This window comes from Petaurus breviceps, unplaced genomic scaffold (genome assembly GCF_028583685.1).
Source record: "Petaurus breviceps papuanus isolate PSGF00001 unplaced genomic scaffold, PetGlider_PUasm1.0 90535, whole genome shotgun sequence".
Classification (NCBI taxonomy): domain Eukaryota; kingdom Metazoa; phylum Chordata; class Mammalia; order Diprotodontia; family Petauridae; genus Petaurus; species Petaurus breviceps.
Genome location: NW_027187270.1, coordinates 4,215,989 through 4,230,277, shown reverse-complemented (window position 1 = coordinate 4,230,277; position 14,289 = coordinate 4,215,989). Strand labels below are relative to the sequence as shown.

General features: G+C 40.3%; 1 protein-coding gene across 1 annotated transcript in view; it reads left to right on the top strand.

The window, feature by feature from the left end:
- ABCB7 (ATP binding cassette subfamily B member 7) overlaps positions 1-8,339 on the top strand; it is a 130,383-nt gene extending 122,044 nt beyond the window's left edge. The window contains exon 16 of the mRNA XM_069063110.1: positions 4,169-8,339. Within this exon, the coding sequence (XP_068919211.1) occupies positions 4,169-4,384 (216 nt within the window). The 3' untranslated portion in view covers positions 4,385-8,339. The remainder of the gene's footprint in view (positions 1-4,168) is intronic.
- Positions 8,340-14,289: the final 5,950 nt, after the last annotated feature.

Below are 14,289 nucleotides of genomic sequence, written 5' to 3'. Positions count from 1 at the left end.
GGTTGGGGTTTTTTTTTTTGGCATCCTTAGTACCTAGAAGATAGTAGGCACTTAATAAATTTTTATTGAATTTAACTGAATTAATTTCCAGCTTGCACAAGATCACTCAGAGCTTGTGTTTGGTTGAATGTAACCTTTGAGAATCCAGGATCATCTCCATACTATGATGAGGCATTGTTCTGGAGCCTTAGTTTCATAAATTTTCTAATTTTTTTCTCCTATGTTCTTAGATTATTAGAGGCAATCACATTGTTGCTATCATTCCATGCCTTTTACCACATGGAATCATAGTAACATTTACTTTGGAAGGAAGTGCCTAAGTGTCCTTTCAATTTGAAGGATCCCAAAATGGCAGCCAGGAGAGCTAAGATTGGGTGAGGAAAGGAGATGGAAGATGACTGTTGCCCCAGGGTTAATTTCCATGTTCCCACTGTTTTGCTGCTCCTGCTTATAGCTAGGTCTCAGTGTTGTTCATTCCTCACCGGAACAACTGTAGCTGTTGGACTCATGGCCAGGTGGTGGAATGAGCACCGGACTGGGATTTGGGACCCAGGGATCCCAAGCAGCTCTGCCTCTCACTCATCATGTTATCTCGAGTCTGGCACTTTACCATTCCACATTCACCATAACCCAGTAAATGACTTGAAGATCCCTTTCAAATCTAAACTTATAGTTATATATGATTTTATTCAATTCAACAAACATCATTTGGAGAGGGGACTGATAAAACTCTAGTTGTTAGTGCTCATTTTGGTGGTGGTGGTGGTGTTTTTAAATGAGAGTGTTGGACAGGAGCAGGAGTTCTTGCCTTTCTTTGTAGCACAGACTCCTTTGGCAAGAATTTGATGAAGCCTATGGACTACTCAGAATAATGTTTTGAAAGTTATAAAATAAATACAGAAGATCAGAGGAAACTTTATTGAATATTGAATTACTGTTATCAAAATAATTTTTTAAAAGTTCACAAACAATAGGTTAACAACCCTGGGATTAAAGTGCTTTCTAAGATCCCTCTCCAATGCTAATATTAAAGTCACTAAACATTTATTAAGTACCTACTACGGGCAAAGTACTGTGCTAGCTATTAGTAATAGAAAAATACACATGCAACATTCTTTGCCTCAGGGGACTTACCTTCTACCAGGATCCATCATGTACAGAACAGGTGGGAAACAAGCATTATGTGCCAAGGACTGTCCAAACACTTTTGATCCTCACAACCCTGGAAAGTAGGTGCTATTATTATCCTCATTTTACAGTTGAGGAAACTGAGGCAGAAACAGAGGTCAAGTGACATGCTCAGTCATACACTTTGTGTCTGAGGCTAGATTTTAACTCGGTTTTCCTGACTCCAGGCTTAGCACTCCATCCACTATGCCACCTAGCAACCTCTTTATGTAATTTTTACATATTTGCATAAGTAAATATATTATAATTTGGGGGAGGAACCATTTAAAACTTAGGGAAACTTTGGGTGGTACAAAATGGACCACATTTAGATATTCCCTGGAAGTATAAACCAAAGAGTTCCTTAGTGAGAAGACTCCAAAATTGCACCTAGTCAATGCTTCCAGTAATAAGCCCACAAGTCTTTGTCATTTCTGTCTTCAAAACATCTCTTATATGTCTTCTTCCTTTCCCTCACACAGCTGTCACCCTAGTGTAGGCCCTGTTTGCCTCATGCTGGGGGCTGTCCTTGCCTTAAATCTCTCCCCACTCCGCACTTAATTGGCTTTGTCTGTTGTACGCGCACACACACACACACACACACCAGTAATTTCCTAATGCCTCCGGGATCAAATATGAAATCCTTTTTGGCTTTTCAAGACCTTCACAGCTTTGCCCCTTCATGCTTTTCCAGTACTGCTGTAATTTTTTCCCTTCCACACACTCAGGGATGCAGTGACACTGGCCCACTTGCTGTTACTTGCACACAACAGCCCATCTCTCCACTGGGCAAATTGTCTGGCTGTCCTCCATACCTGTTCTTCCTCCTCATATTCACCTTCTGGCTTCCCTGACTTTAAGATAGTGCAAAACCCACCTTTTGTAGGACTTTTCCAGTCCTCCCCACTGCTTGTGCCTTCCTGAGATGACCTTCCATTTACCAGTTATATATATCTTATATGTACTTGGTGACTTGCAAGTTATCTCCTCCACTAGAATGTGTTTTTTGAAATAAGGACTGAAATTTTTACCTTTTTTTTGTATCCCAAATGTTTAGTGCAATGCCTGGCACACAGTAAGTGTTTAATAAATGCTTGCTGATTTACTAACATTATGCTGGTTGCATCAAGCTTGGAACATTGTGGCATTTCCTAATGAGATCTTTAGTCCCTCAAAAGAGTTTGTTCTGTCTCCCCACACTGGAAAAACCAAGTAGGTAAAGGTGAGCTCTAGATGATTAAATGCAGTGACTCTTTTGGGCAGGTCCTGTAGATGGGCAATAAATTGGTCCCAGATTTGACTTAAAATGGTAGATCAACTTTGATTGAGAAATTATATGGTGCTTTTAATAACCCTCAAACAGAGGTCTGTCCATATTTTTTACATCAGTATTCTCCTGATACCCTATAGCCAAAAGTCATTGAATACAGTCTCCAAAGAATAAAAGTTGTGGTTTGCCATGGGGAGGTGAAGAGATACATGATGAGAATGAGTAGGCTGCCATAGAATTCTGCAGGAGTGGTGATGGGAAGGCTACTTGAACAGGTGCTTGACTAGAAAAGGAAGTGGGCTGGCCACGTGGCCAGGGTGAGGAATAGCCAGTAGATAGTCCTTATGCTCCATTGGTATCTATGCAATGCAAAAGGTCAGTGACATGTTTGGTGGGCTTTTCTTGGGAAGACAAGGAAGGATTTGACAAAATGAGAATGCTTCAGTAGGTTCTAATCTGCATAATTGGAGGAAGACTGTCTAAATTGATGAGATCAGAGATTGAAATATCAAAGATGATAATGTGTTCATTTGATTAGGAGGAGCATACTTTATGGCATGTTTCGGGGAACCCTGGCTCTTGGGGTCCTTCAGGTGATTTGAAGGGCCGGTTTCTTATAGTATGGGAAAAAGCATTGGATTTGGAGTTAGAGGACCTTGGTTCACATCCTTACCTAAGTGGGGAAGTCAGCTTCTCTGGGCCTCAGTTTTCTTAGCTGTAAAATGAGACGGTTGGACTAGACCACTTCTGAGGTATTTTTCAGCTCCAAATCTATGATTTCATCAACATGATCCTACTGTAGTTATGTTTCTCACAGAGATTAAATTTACTTAGGACAGCCCTCCTTTGATCTTACTCTTGATAAAAATATCACTTTCCCATGACTTTTGTATTTGTCTTTTGTTTTTTATATTCGTGGTTAGGACTTAAGGGGAATCAGTGATCCATGAAGTCTTGTATCATCTCAGTGAAGTGGTTCCTGGACTGAGAAAAGATCATGGACCCCTTGGTTTCAGGGTGGATAGGAATTTCAAAAGCAATATAAAAGCGCTCTTTCTTGGAGTACCCAGCATGCACTCAGAAGGGTCCAGGGCAAATCCCAAATTTCTGTTCCTTACAGGCATATCTATAAACATCCTGTCACTTAGCATCAGGAGCAGCAAGAAAAGAGACAAAATCCATTTTGTCTCCCACTATGTCACCCAGTGACTGTCAAGACAAAGCAGAACCATAGATGAAAATTTGGAATGTGTACCAGGTCTACATATTGCTCAGGTTAATAGCCATTGTTAAAAAAGGCAGTCACATACTGAAAGAAATAAATCATCATACAGAAGTCTTTTCATTTTCAGTTCATGTGCAGGTTTGGGGTATTTCTGTTTTGAATATAGGAAAATCCATTTTTTAAATGATAATAGACTTGATTTGGATAGCTATTGATCAAGTGTACAAATTTCAACTTTTAAAAATTTCTCCCCATCCCACCTACTCATCAGAATACAACACTTAGAACATGTTTCTTCTCAATTAAAGTGGTGCCCAGGACTTGGCCCTCTACTGGACTAGTAGCAAGGAGCTCTGGCATGGGGCACCCTTCTTCCTCAATTTTTCTACCTACAAAATGAAAAGGGGATATTTTCCTGAAGTCTTGCAAAATTCTTAGGAGGAAAAATAGTACGTAAGTTCACTTTTTATTAGTTTTTTGACCAAGTTTTTTTGTTTGTGTTTTAGGGTAAAGTAGCTGAGCGGGGCACCCATAATAGTCTCCTTGCCAGCCCTGGGAGCATCTATTCGGAAATGTGGCATGCCCAAAGCAGCCCTATGTCAAATAGTAATAATCCTAAGTGGGAAGTGAGGAAACAACAGCCATCCAAAGAGGAAGAAAGGAAGAAACTCCAAGAAGAAATTATCAACAGTGTTAAAGGCTGTGGAAACTGTTCCTGCTAAACTCCACAAGGCATTTTAATTTTCTTTAAAAAACAAACAAGAAAAATTCAAGTGACACATTTGCACTGAAGCCGAATTCCTCATTTATTTAAAAACAAAAGCAGAAATTCTTGTAAAATTGTTCTCTGAGTTATCAGTACTTTGGCCAAAGGATTTTCTTTCCCCATCTTTCTCAGTATGTCTCTGTATTCTCTGTCTTCTCTCTGCATTCGCCTGCCACACTGCCCCCCCCCCAAAAAAAAACCACCCCACTTTTTTTTCTAGTATCTTTTTATTCCAACATTTGCCATTAGAAGATAAAGCACCACCAGCCACTCCCAGGGGTTTTTAGTTGTTTGAATGGTCACACTAGAACTGGGCTATATTTTGACTGGTGTAGCTTCTTCCACGGTGATTGATTTGTTAAAGTGTTCATCTGCATACTCAGCTGGATCACATGAGTTTACACATTACTGTAAATTATTTAAAATTCCTTTATGCTAACAGTTTGGTTGAAAAGAGTTTCTATCCTTAAAGAAAAAAAGAGAAAAAGGAAAGAAAATGTCTTATAGTTGCCTGCCTTCTTAAAATATTGCATTGATCTGAAAGCTAATTAATAAGCACATTCAAAGCCACAGATTTCCAGACCTGCTTTATAGGTCAGCTGTGCTAGTCGATAAAATACCTACCTACCTTATGTTGTTTGAAGTATTTTGGCAGAGAAATTCCCTTGAACCAATGTTGGCAAGGAAGATGTTCCACTGAGGCCCTAGGCTGAAATGCATAGTTTTGGCAGGTGGACAGGTGATTCTTGAGCTTTCAGCCTCATTTAAAAATAACCCTTCAGATTTAAGGAAACTTCAACTTGTTCTTTTTCTAAATGTTCTTTTCTTTTACCATCTGAAATTATGCAGGGGGAAGATGGGGTTTTTGAGTGAAGTCACTTCTATTTAAAAATAATTAAGGACTATGAGGAATCCAGGGAGGATTAGTCCTACTCTCTAGGTGAAGAACAAAGGTCATTAATCTCAGTTGACACTTCAGGTTCTAGGTAAGATCTTCGCTCTTGGCTCAGCAATGAGATGTGTCCCACACTTTGCTGTGTAGCAGGGAGGAGCCCCAATGGGTAATCAGATTTTGCCTTCCAGGAACAATTAGCAAAACTCCATACTTGTGTGAGTTGATGACTGGACTCTCTTTTCTACTGTGCACTTCTTTTATTCTCATTCATTGTGAAAAACTTTTTGATCTTCTATAGTGTGGAAGAATTCACACAAAGTTGTATATAATAAGATTTTTTTTCTCAGAAAAAAAATCAAACTATTTTAATTGTTATTATTTTGAGGTTTTAATGTGCATTGTGTAACAGGAAATATAGGAGAGTTCCTGTGGGTTTATTTATGTGTATTAAATCTGTAGATAGATACCTGGATCTTACCTAACTCAGGTATCTAGTTTTGTTATATCTGAGAAAATCTAGGGAGATGAGTAACTGGAAGCCAGTACTTTAAGGGATAGTCTTTGACACCAGAAATATGTGAAGCAGGAACCTGCTTTCAAGGTTGGCATTAAAAAAAAAAAAGTGCTTAATCAGCTGTAAAATGTTATTCAAACATTACATCCTCTTCAGCCATAGGCATCACTGATATTTTGAGGAATAAAATCAGTTTCTTTTAATTTTTTTTTTTTAACAAATCAGTCATATTACTGGAAATGTGGTAAGAAGCTCCATGTCACTCTTTCTCCTTTGGCCCTCCCTTCGAGGTATTTTCTTTAGCTCAGAGGAAATAGGAAAGCAACATGTACAGTGCCCTGACTTGGAAATCAGAGGACCTGAGTTCAGATCTTTTCTCTGACTCTACCCACCCGTGTGACCTTTGACTTTCTCTCCCTGGACCTCAGTTTTCTCATCTGTAAAATGAGGATTTGGGACTAGATGATGGTCTCTGAGATCCCTTCTAGTTCTATGATCTTATAAAGATAAAGCTCAGTTAAATAATCAGGAAGGTAGGAATGAAATAACCTTTCTTAAATACATACACATATGTTTGGAGTAAAATTTCTCAGTATATAAATAGGACACTTAGTTAAGGAAGGGACAGGATTATTCAAATATTGCAAGTAGGTGATGATTTCTTCCCCAGAGGTTATCTAAAGCTTTTCTAGACGTGATCCTGAGTCATTACAGTGAGGTTGCTGGGCATTTTCATTGGATAATTAGGCAGCATTTTCAGTATGTGGCCTGAAAAATGCAGTTGTCCTGTGGTCAGAACCATGGCTTGGAAGAAAACGTCTTTTCTCACAGAATCATAGGATGTTAGAATATTAAAAGACCTCTGGCACAATTGAGAGAAACCTCTTCTTTTTGCAGATGTATCACAATGGCCACATTGGATTCTAGAACTTTTGAAGTGTAAGGGTCCTTAAAGATCTATTGGAGCCAACCCCTTAATTATTTTCCTGATGAGAACATCCAGGTACCTCAAAATGAAGTGAGCTGGGGAAAGCTAGATGGTCCAGTGGATAGAGCACTGACCCTGGAGGCAGAAGGACCTGAGTTCAAATGTGACCTTGGACACTTGACACACTTACTAGCTGTGTGACCCTGGGTCAGTCACTCAATCTGATTGCTGCTGGGGGGGGGGGGAGTTTCCCCCCCCCCGCCCCCCCCCCCCCCCATGAAGTGAGCTGCCCAATTTCACACAGTCAGTGACAGAGCAGTGACTTGAATCCAGGGTTCTCAGTTCCTGGTCCAGTCCTCTTTCCATTCTGCCACCCTTGTTGTTGCTGTGGGGAATAAGCAAGGACAGTGACAGAGAGGCCATACTCCAACCAAGCTGGTAATTATGGTGGTTCAGTATGATGACATAAAAGCTCTTCCCAAGGTAGAGTGAAAGAAGAGCTTCTTTGGATCATTTAATTAGAGTAAATGCCAAAGGAAAGGGCACTTGGTCCATAGTGAAGTAATTTTACATCATGATATATAAGCAAGCAAAAGGACTATGTATGGGGGGGGGTTTGTCTCTAAGTCAGGGCTGCTGAACAAAATGCTTTTTATAAAAAGTATTTGCTCTGAATATGCTGTAGCCTTGCAATCAGGGTTTTGAACAGAGGAAGTTTCACTTGGGATTATCTCCAGTACACCCCAGGACAATCCGCTTCCAATCCCTGGGAGTCCTAGTTTATAATTGGACTGACCCCGAAAGGGTTCTGCATTGTAAGGAATGGTCTGGACATCTTCCTGATGATGGGTGAGTCAGTGAGCTCATTTGGAAAAATTTGACCAGCTCAAATGTAAGAGTCACCTGTGAAAACCAGATCAGAGTGCCAGAATTGCAAAAACCAGCCTTGGCATCTGTATCCCAAAGACATGAATTTAAAAAATGCATATTCTTTTCCTCTGGAGGAATTCACACTTTTTTCTATAGCTTCAGATAAAGTTTTTATTTTTTCTTTCTCTCTAGCTGTTGACCGAATCCAGTTTTTGAAGATGGCCATCTTCAAAGTACACCATGCTTTAAAAGGCAAGGGTATCCAAAGCCCTACAGTGTTTTTGGGACAACTTGCCCAAACTTTGCCCATCTCACTGCCAGTTTTCACATGTTTTTCTCCTGCTTTCCTGATTGTTCAATGTATCACTGAGCAGCAACTTTTGCAATGCTTGTTTCTTAATTGTTTGTTTCACATCTTTTATCTCAGGATTATCTGTTATGAATTCATAATTGTAAACTTTTACATGTGTGTGAAAGTTCCATGATTTTTTTTGAAAGGTCCCTTTCCCTCTTTCCAATTCCAGTATGGAGAATTGAATGTAAACTGTACAGTAAATAACAGTATTAAGCCAAAGAAGCTGGCTAAAACTGGTTGGTTTAAAAAAAAAAAAACCTAGGGAAACCCTTTATTACAGTTTTATTGTTTATGATAATCTGTGTAGATAATCATTACTAAATAAATGACATATCTTTCTGAAAAGAAATGGGTGTCCTATTGAAATAACTCTTTCTGCATTTCACAGGGAAAGCTGATATTTTGTCAGTGACACACTCAGAATAAGAATACAGATAATGAAATAGTCACTCTGGGAGTATGGCCTTACAGCTCCATGCAAAAGGAGAGAACTTGGAATTGTTTCAGAGAGAAAGTAATTGTTTGCAGTCCTCAGTAATGTGGGTAAAGTGATAGCAAATTATAGTGCTTTCAGTTAGTATTAGGCAATCACATTTTCGATGACCAATCAGTGGAAGGTAAGTTGCAATTGCCCCGAGTTTCTCAGTACTAATGATTGGGGGGGGGGGGGGGGCAGGAGAAGAAATGGGAGGGGGGTAATATCTTGGCTGCAAATCAAGCATTAGACCAGCGTTTTGATTATCTAGGTAGTTGGAAGGGTGTGCATACTCTAATTAAAAACAGGAACAGGTTTGAGAATTTTTTTGACTTTAAAAAAGGGTGGATTATTTTCATGGTTCACAACCAATTTTGTGTCTTTTCCTCATGTTTTTCCTGATTTTTAATATCCTTTTCAGTGAAACCACTGATTCTTTGATTTCCTGCGTTGCCTGTAGCCTGTATTGTCACCTTAACAGTCCAATGTAGCCATACTTGGACCATGTTCTCTATCACTAGTATTTCACTTGTGTTCTGAAATGCCTTCCAAAGAAAGTCATGCCTTTGGTGGAGTAAGAGGGAATTATGTCCCGGAGCAGTTTCTCTTCTGACCGATTATAAGAGCCTCCAACTGTTATTTCCAAAGGTTCATTTACCACGTTTAAAATCTTTTTAATGAGAATGGTACAAAGAAGCTCTACAGATGCTTCCCTTAACTGTAGAAAATAAAAGAAAATGAGTTAACAAATACTGGAGGTTAGGTTATCTCCAAAAACAGACCCAGAACAGAAGATGGGGTTTCACACAAGGGACTACTTTCAGCACAGAATTGTACTGAGACAGGGCACATGATTCAGTTTTGTTTAAACAGTTTAAAGGTGACACTTGGTTGTATTTCTCATTATGTCCTAGCCCCCAATAATCTGCTTGAATTTCTCACATCAAGTGTCAGTGTTTGGACCCACTGGGTATAAGTAGATTGTAGCATATTACCAGCATGGGAAAAATGTTGTAAAAACCAGGTACGACTGGAAAGATCCATGGACTGACATGGAGCAAGAACAAGACATAACAAACAGAGAGCCATGGAATATTAAATGTTAAAAGACTTGTGCATTAATAAGATCATACACTTAATGATCTAGACCTGGAAGGAGCTTTAGAGAGCCTTCTACTGAGGCCAAGAAAGGTTGAGTGACCTGCCACGCTATAGTTACTAAATGTTAGAGTCAGGATTGGAACTTAGGGCCTGGAACTCCCAAGTTTAGCACACTCCTCTGCAGCATTCCACCTGATAAATTCAGTGTGAAAGATGTGAACAAGAACCTCGCAATTAGAAAAGGCATGAAGGACTCACCACCTTGACCAAAGTAAGGATTTACCATATCAGTGAGATCACTATAAGCAATCTGCAACCACTAAAGGAGCTGAATCACCCAACAACATTTTCGTTTTTCTCATTTTCTTCTGATTAATAGTGATCTTCAACTGCCACCAGGGTACAAAACATACTGACCTTTAGGGTTTATGTTAAAAAAAAAAAAAGATCTCATCCTTTCCCTTAGAGCTTATCAGTTAGAACAAACCATAGGGGGATCAGAGGATAGTAAGGCTAGAAGGGAGCTCTCCAAGTTCTCCCAAGTAGTAAGTGACCTGTTCCCAACCAATGGTGCCATTCTCTTCCATGTACCCTCAGAAGTCTGTTTTAATGAACACATTTCCCTTCTAGACCTGATCCTTACATTTTTTCCTGTTTTCTTCTCATAGACACATGATAACCCTGACAATCAAGAGGCAGTAGGCCTGTTCTTTGTTCGTCATCACCACTTCTAAGCCCTCTCCAAGTTTCCATCACTCAATGATATTTCCTCTTTTCAGGGCCTCTCCATTCTTCTATATTACCTAAGTCAGATGATGGTTATAGTCATTCCAACTCACTCTTTTCACACAGAGTTCAGTGACTGGCTTACAGCCTTTCCACGTCAACTTTGGCTTCTTCTGAGACTTAAGTATTACAACTGTTGATGACTTTTATCACACTTTAAAGCTTGCAAAGCACCTACATTATTTAATCTGAGCCAAACAACTACCATGTGAGGTAGGTACTACAAGGGGTGAGGAAACTGAGGCTGGGGTAGACACTTGCCCATGATGATAAAACTAGGATTTGAATTCAGATGTTCCATCATTCTATCCACTATACCGCAATAGTCTGTGTATACTCTGCTTTCTCAGATCTAGAGAGGAAGAAACCCTCACCTCCCAGTTCATCTACATTCCCAACTCATTTCTTCCATCTTCACATTTTGTTGCCTCCATTTTATTATTTCTCAGCCCCTTGGCAATCCCATTACTCTTCTGAAACTGTCACCAAGGAACTCTTTTAAAAAACATTTTCACTGATATTTTGTTTTTACATCACATTCATTTCTAAATACATCTCTCCCTCTCCCTAGAGAGCCAATGATGTCTGAAATGCAAAATTTGTTGGTTTTTTCTCAGGTCTCATCCTACTTGATCTATGATTTTGCCAGCCCCTCCCCACTCCCCCCATCCCCACTAGCTCCCATCTTCTGGATATTCCCCTTAGCTTCCGTGACCTCGATCATTCCTTATTCTACCTGCCTAGCCACTCTTGTGTCTCCTTTGTTAAATCATCATCCATGTCCCATCCACAAAGCTTTGTTATTTCCCACAGCTCTGTACTTGAACCTCTTCTTCCTCAATACTATCTTGTTGATTTAATCAGCTCTCATGGGTTCAGTTATCATCTCTGTGAAGATGATTCCCAGATCAGTATGTCCAAGCCCTAATATTTCTTGCCAGTCCTGCATTGTCAGCTGTATGCGTTACTTTGCCTAGATGACCCATAAGTATCTCATCCTCAACATATCCACAATGCAACTCATGATCTTTCCCCTAAACCTGTTCCTTTTCCAAACCCCTCCCCCCTTTTTTTGAGGGTCTCACCATCCTAGTCACCCAGGTTGGAAACTTTGGGGTTTTTATCCTTGACTCTTCCCTCCCCCTCAATGAGTTGCAAATCTGTTTATTCATATCTCTTGGATCTCTTCTCCACTCCTACTGCTTGTTCTTCATTGCTTCTTACCTGAGCTATTACTGTTGGCTCCCTTGTTTTTAGGATCCCTTCTTCAATGCATCCTCCCAACAGCTGCCAAAATGACATTCCTAAAACCCAGATCTGACCCTCTACACTGCCTCCCTTTTGCTTCTAGAATAAAATACAAACTCAGCCTGTCACTTTGGGCTCTCCATTTAGCTGCAACTTACCTTTCCAGACTTAGTTTATTTCACTCCCTTCACATACTCAACATTCCAGCCAAACTGACCTATTGGCTATTTACCCAAACCTGACATTCTGTCTCCTGCCTTTGTACAGGCTGTCCCCCATATCTAGAATGTACTCCCTCTTCGCGTATAACCGCCGTCCCCCCAACTACCCTTAGCTTACTTAAAGGCTCCTGTTAGTTGACACGTCATAAATAAAGGCTTACCTAAGCCCTCCTCCCAATCATTATTGTGTATTCCCTCAAATTACTTGGCATTTATATGTGCATGTTGCATTTCCTCACGACACCCAGTTACAGTTGAAGCTTCTATAGATCAGGGCCTAGCTCAGTGCCTAACACATAGTAGGTACTCAATAAATGTTGAATTCACTCTGAGTCTGGAATGCAGTTGCTATTTTGTAATCTAAGAACGATAGTTGATTCAACAAAGTTATGAGGCCTTTTAGTTGAAATCAGGGTAAAAAAAAGGTTAAAGGCAACCTCAACTTTTCTCTCGCCCAAGACATTTCTCCCTCTGAACAAAGGGTGTTGGAAGTGGAGTTGTGATCCATTTGACTGTATCTTGACCTCAAAGAAACTTCAGTTTAGGATTTGGCATTACTTGGTTATGTGTCTGATACATGTTATTGATTCAGTGTGCTGGGATGAGCTGGGGGGTCTAGCTCAGAGGGTCGTGGGCCATCCTGTGACCTTTGGAAAAGCTTAACCCACCCCAGCAGCTTCACTGACCTAATTGGTTCCCTTTAATATATTGCACATGAACCTATGTAATCCAGCCAAATGTAATTCTGGCAAAGCACAGGATCTGCAACATTGTAAAGTGTAGGCAGCCTTGACTCTTCTCTCCACCCCAAATTTCAGATTGAATTTGGTCTCTGAAGGTGGAGTTACTGCTGGCTTCCACCCACGCTTCATTCTTAGAACATCTTAGAATATCCTCCCACTTCTCATTTTTGTAGGAAATCTAGCAGGATAGCACTTGTGAACATCCCAGAGCCCTGTGCCATCCTGTTCATGTCCTCACTTTTCCCCATGTTTGTCAGTCACCCTGTTTAACAGCTATTTAGTGTCTACTACGTTAGACAACAATGAAACCTCTAGGGGAAATACAAAGGAAAGTGGGATGTGTTCTATCCCCTCCACGAGAGGAGGGCTGACACCCATCTGACAGAACTTTGGTGCTCAGTCTTTCTCAAGCACCTCCAAACATTTTGCTCCAGTTTGGGAAGAATTCTTAGGGTGGAGAGCTCAGGATAAGAGTGGAATGAATCTGTTGGCCTAAGTTAGATTCTGACCTTTCAGCCAAGGTCTGTATAAGTTTCTGAATATTTGTGACATGATGCTGATAATCACCATTGCAGCAAATGGCAATGGAAAGGCCTTACAGTGACTTATACCCAAGAACTCAAGGACACATATGCCTGGAAAAGAAGATGGGCTGGCCATGTAGAAAGAGCAAAGGCTCCCAGATGACAGCCTTCTTGCTGTTTTGGTACCCATGAAATATTAAAATAGCCAGAGGAAGGATTCCAGCATTTTGGATGGATTATCTAGAAGATTAAACTTAATCACAGTGTTACAAGGGACCTCAGAAGCTATGTAGTTCAAAACCATATTCTCAAAGGGAATCTCTATACAGTATCCCTGATCAGTGATCAGTCTTTGTTAAAAGAATTCTGTGATGCAAAATTCCCTTCCTCTCAAGCAGCCCATGCATACATCTAATTGTTGATGAATGTGTCTTACACTGAATTCAGTCTGCCTCTTTACAACATTTTTCCATATTTTTCTTAAGCTAAGACATGGGTAGGAATCACACAGAATGAAAATGAATGGAGGAGTAGCAATGTGTCCCAGTGCTTAAACCCATTGAGAGGTTAGAGAAAAACAGTCCTAATAGGAAAATGCATCAGGTACCAGGTGCTGATGTGGATAGTCCATTTCTTGCCCAGGAGTCAAATACATGTGATCAGCAGGAAAAGCAAGTATGACTTTGGGCAAGACATATCTTCCCTGGGCCTCAGTTTCCTCATCTGGAAGGGAAAAGAATTGAACTCAAACTCTCAGATACTTAACAGCTTCTGTGAGTGAGCACTCAAAGTGAATGTATCCTAAAGTATTGGACCTCATGTAGGGGATATTTAAGGAATCTGATCACAGATCCCTGTATCAGATGGTCTTGGAGAATTGCTGTGGCCAAACCTAATCATCGCTTGACAGCCAGCCCTCTGTCTGCACTTAGCTAAGTTACTCCTGAGGTGCCAATCTACTGCTCGACCCATACTTGAAGCCTTTGCACCTTGTTTGATCCAGGGTTACTGCTATGCCTCAAAACATAAAGTATTTGATTGAGACTCATGTTATTGTGGAGAAAATGAGGAAACATGAGCTAAACAGACAAAAAAGTTCCTTTAGTTGGATTCAGAAACACATTGAACTGTTCCACCCAAAGAATTATTGGCTATTAATGGCCAGTGCCAGTTTGGATGACAGTCTCCATAGTAGTGTCCC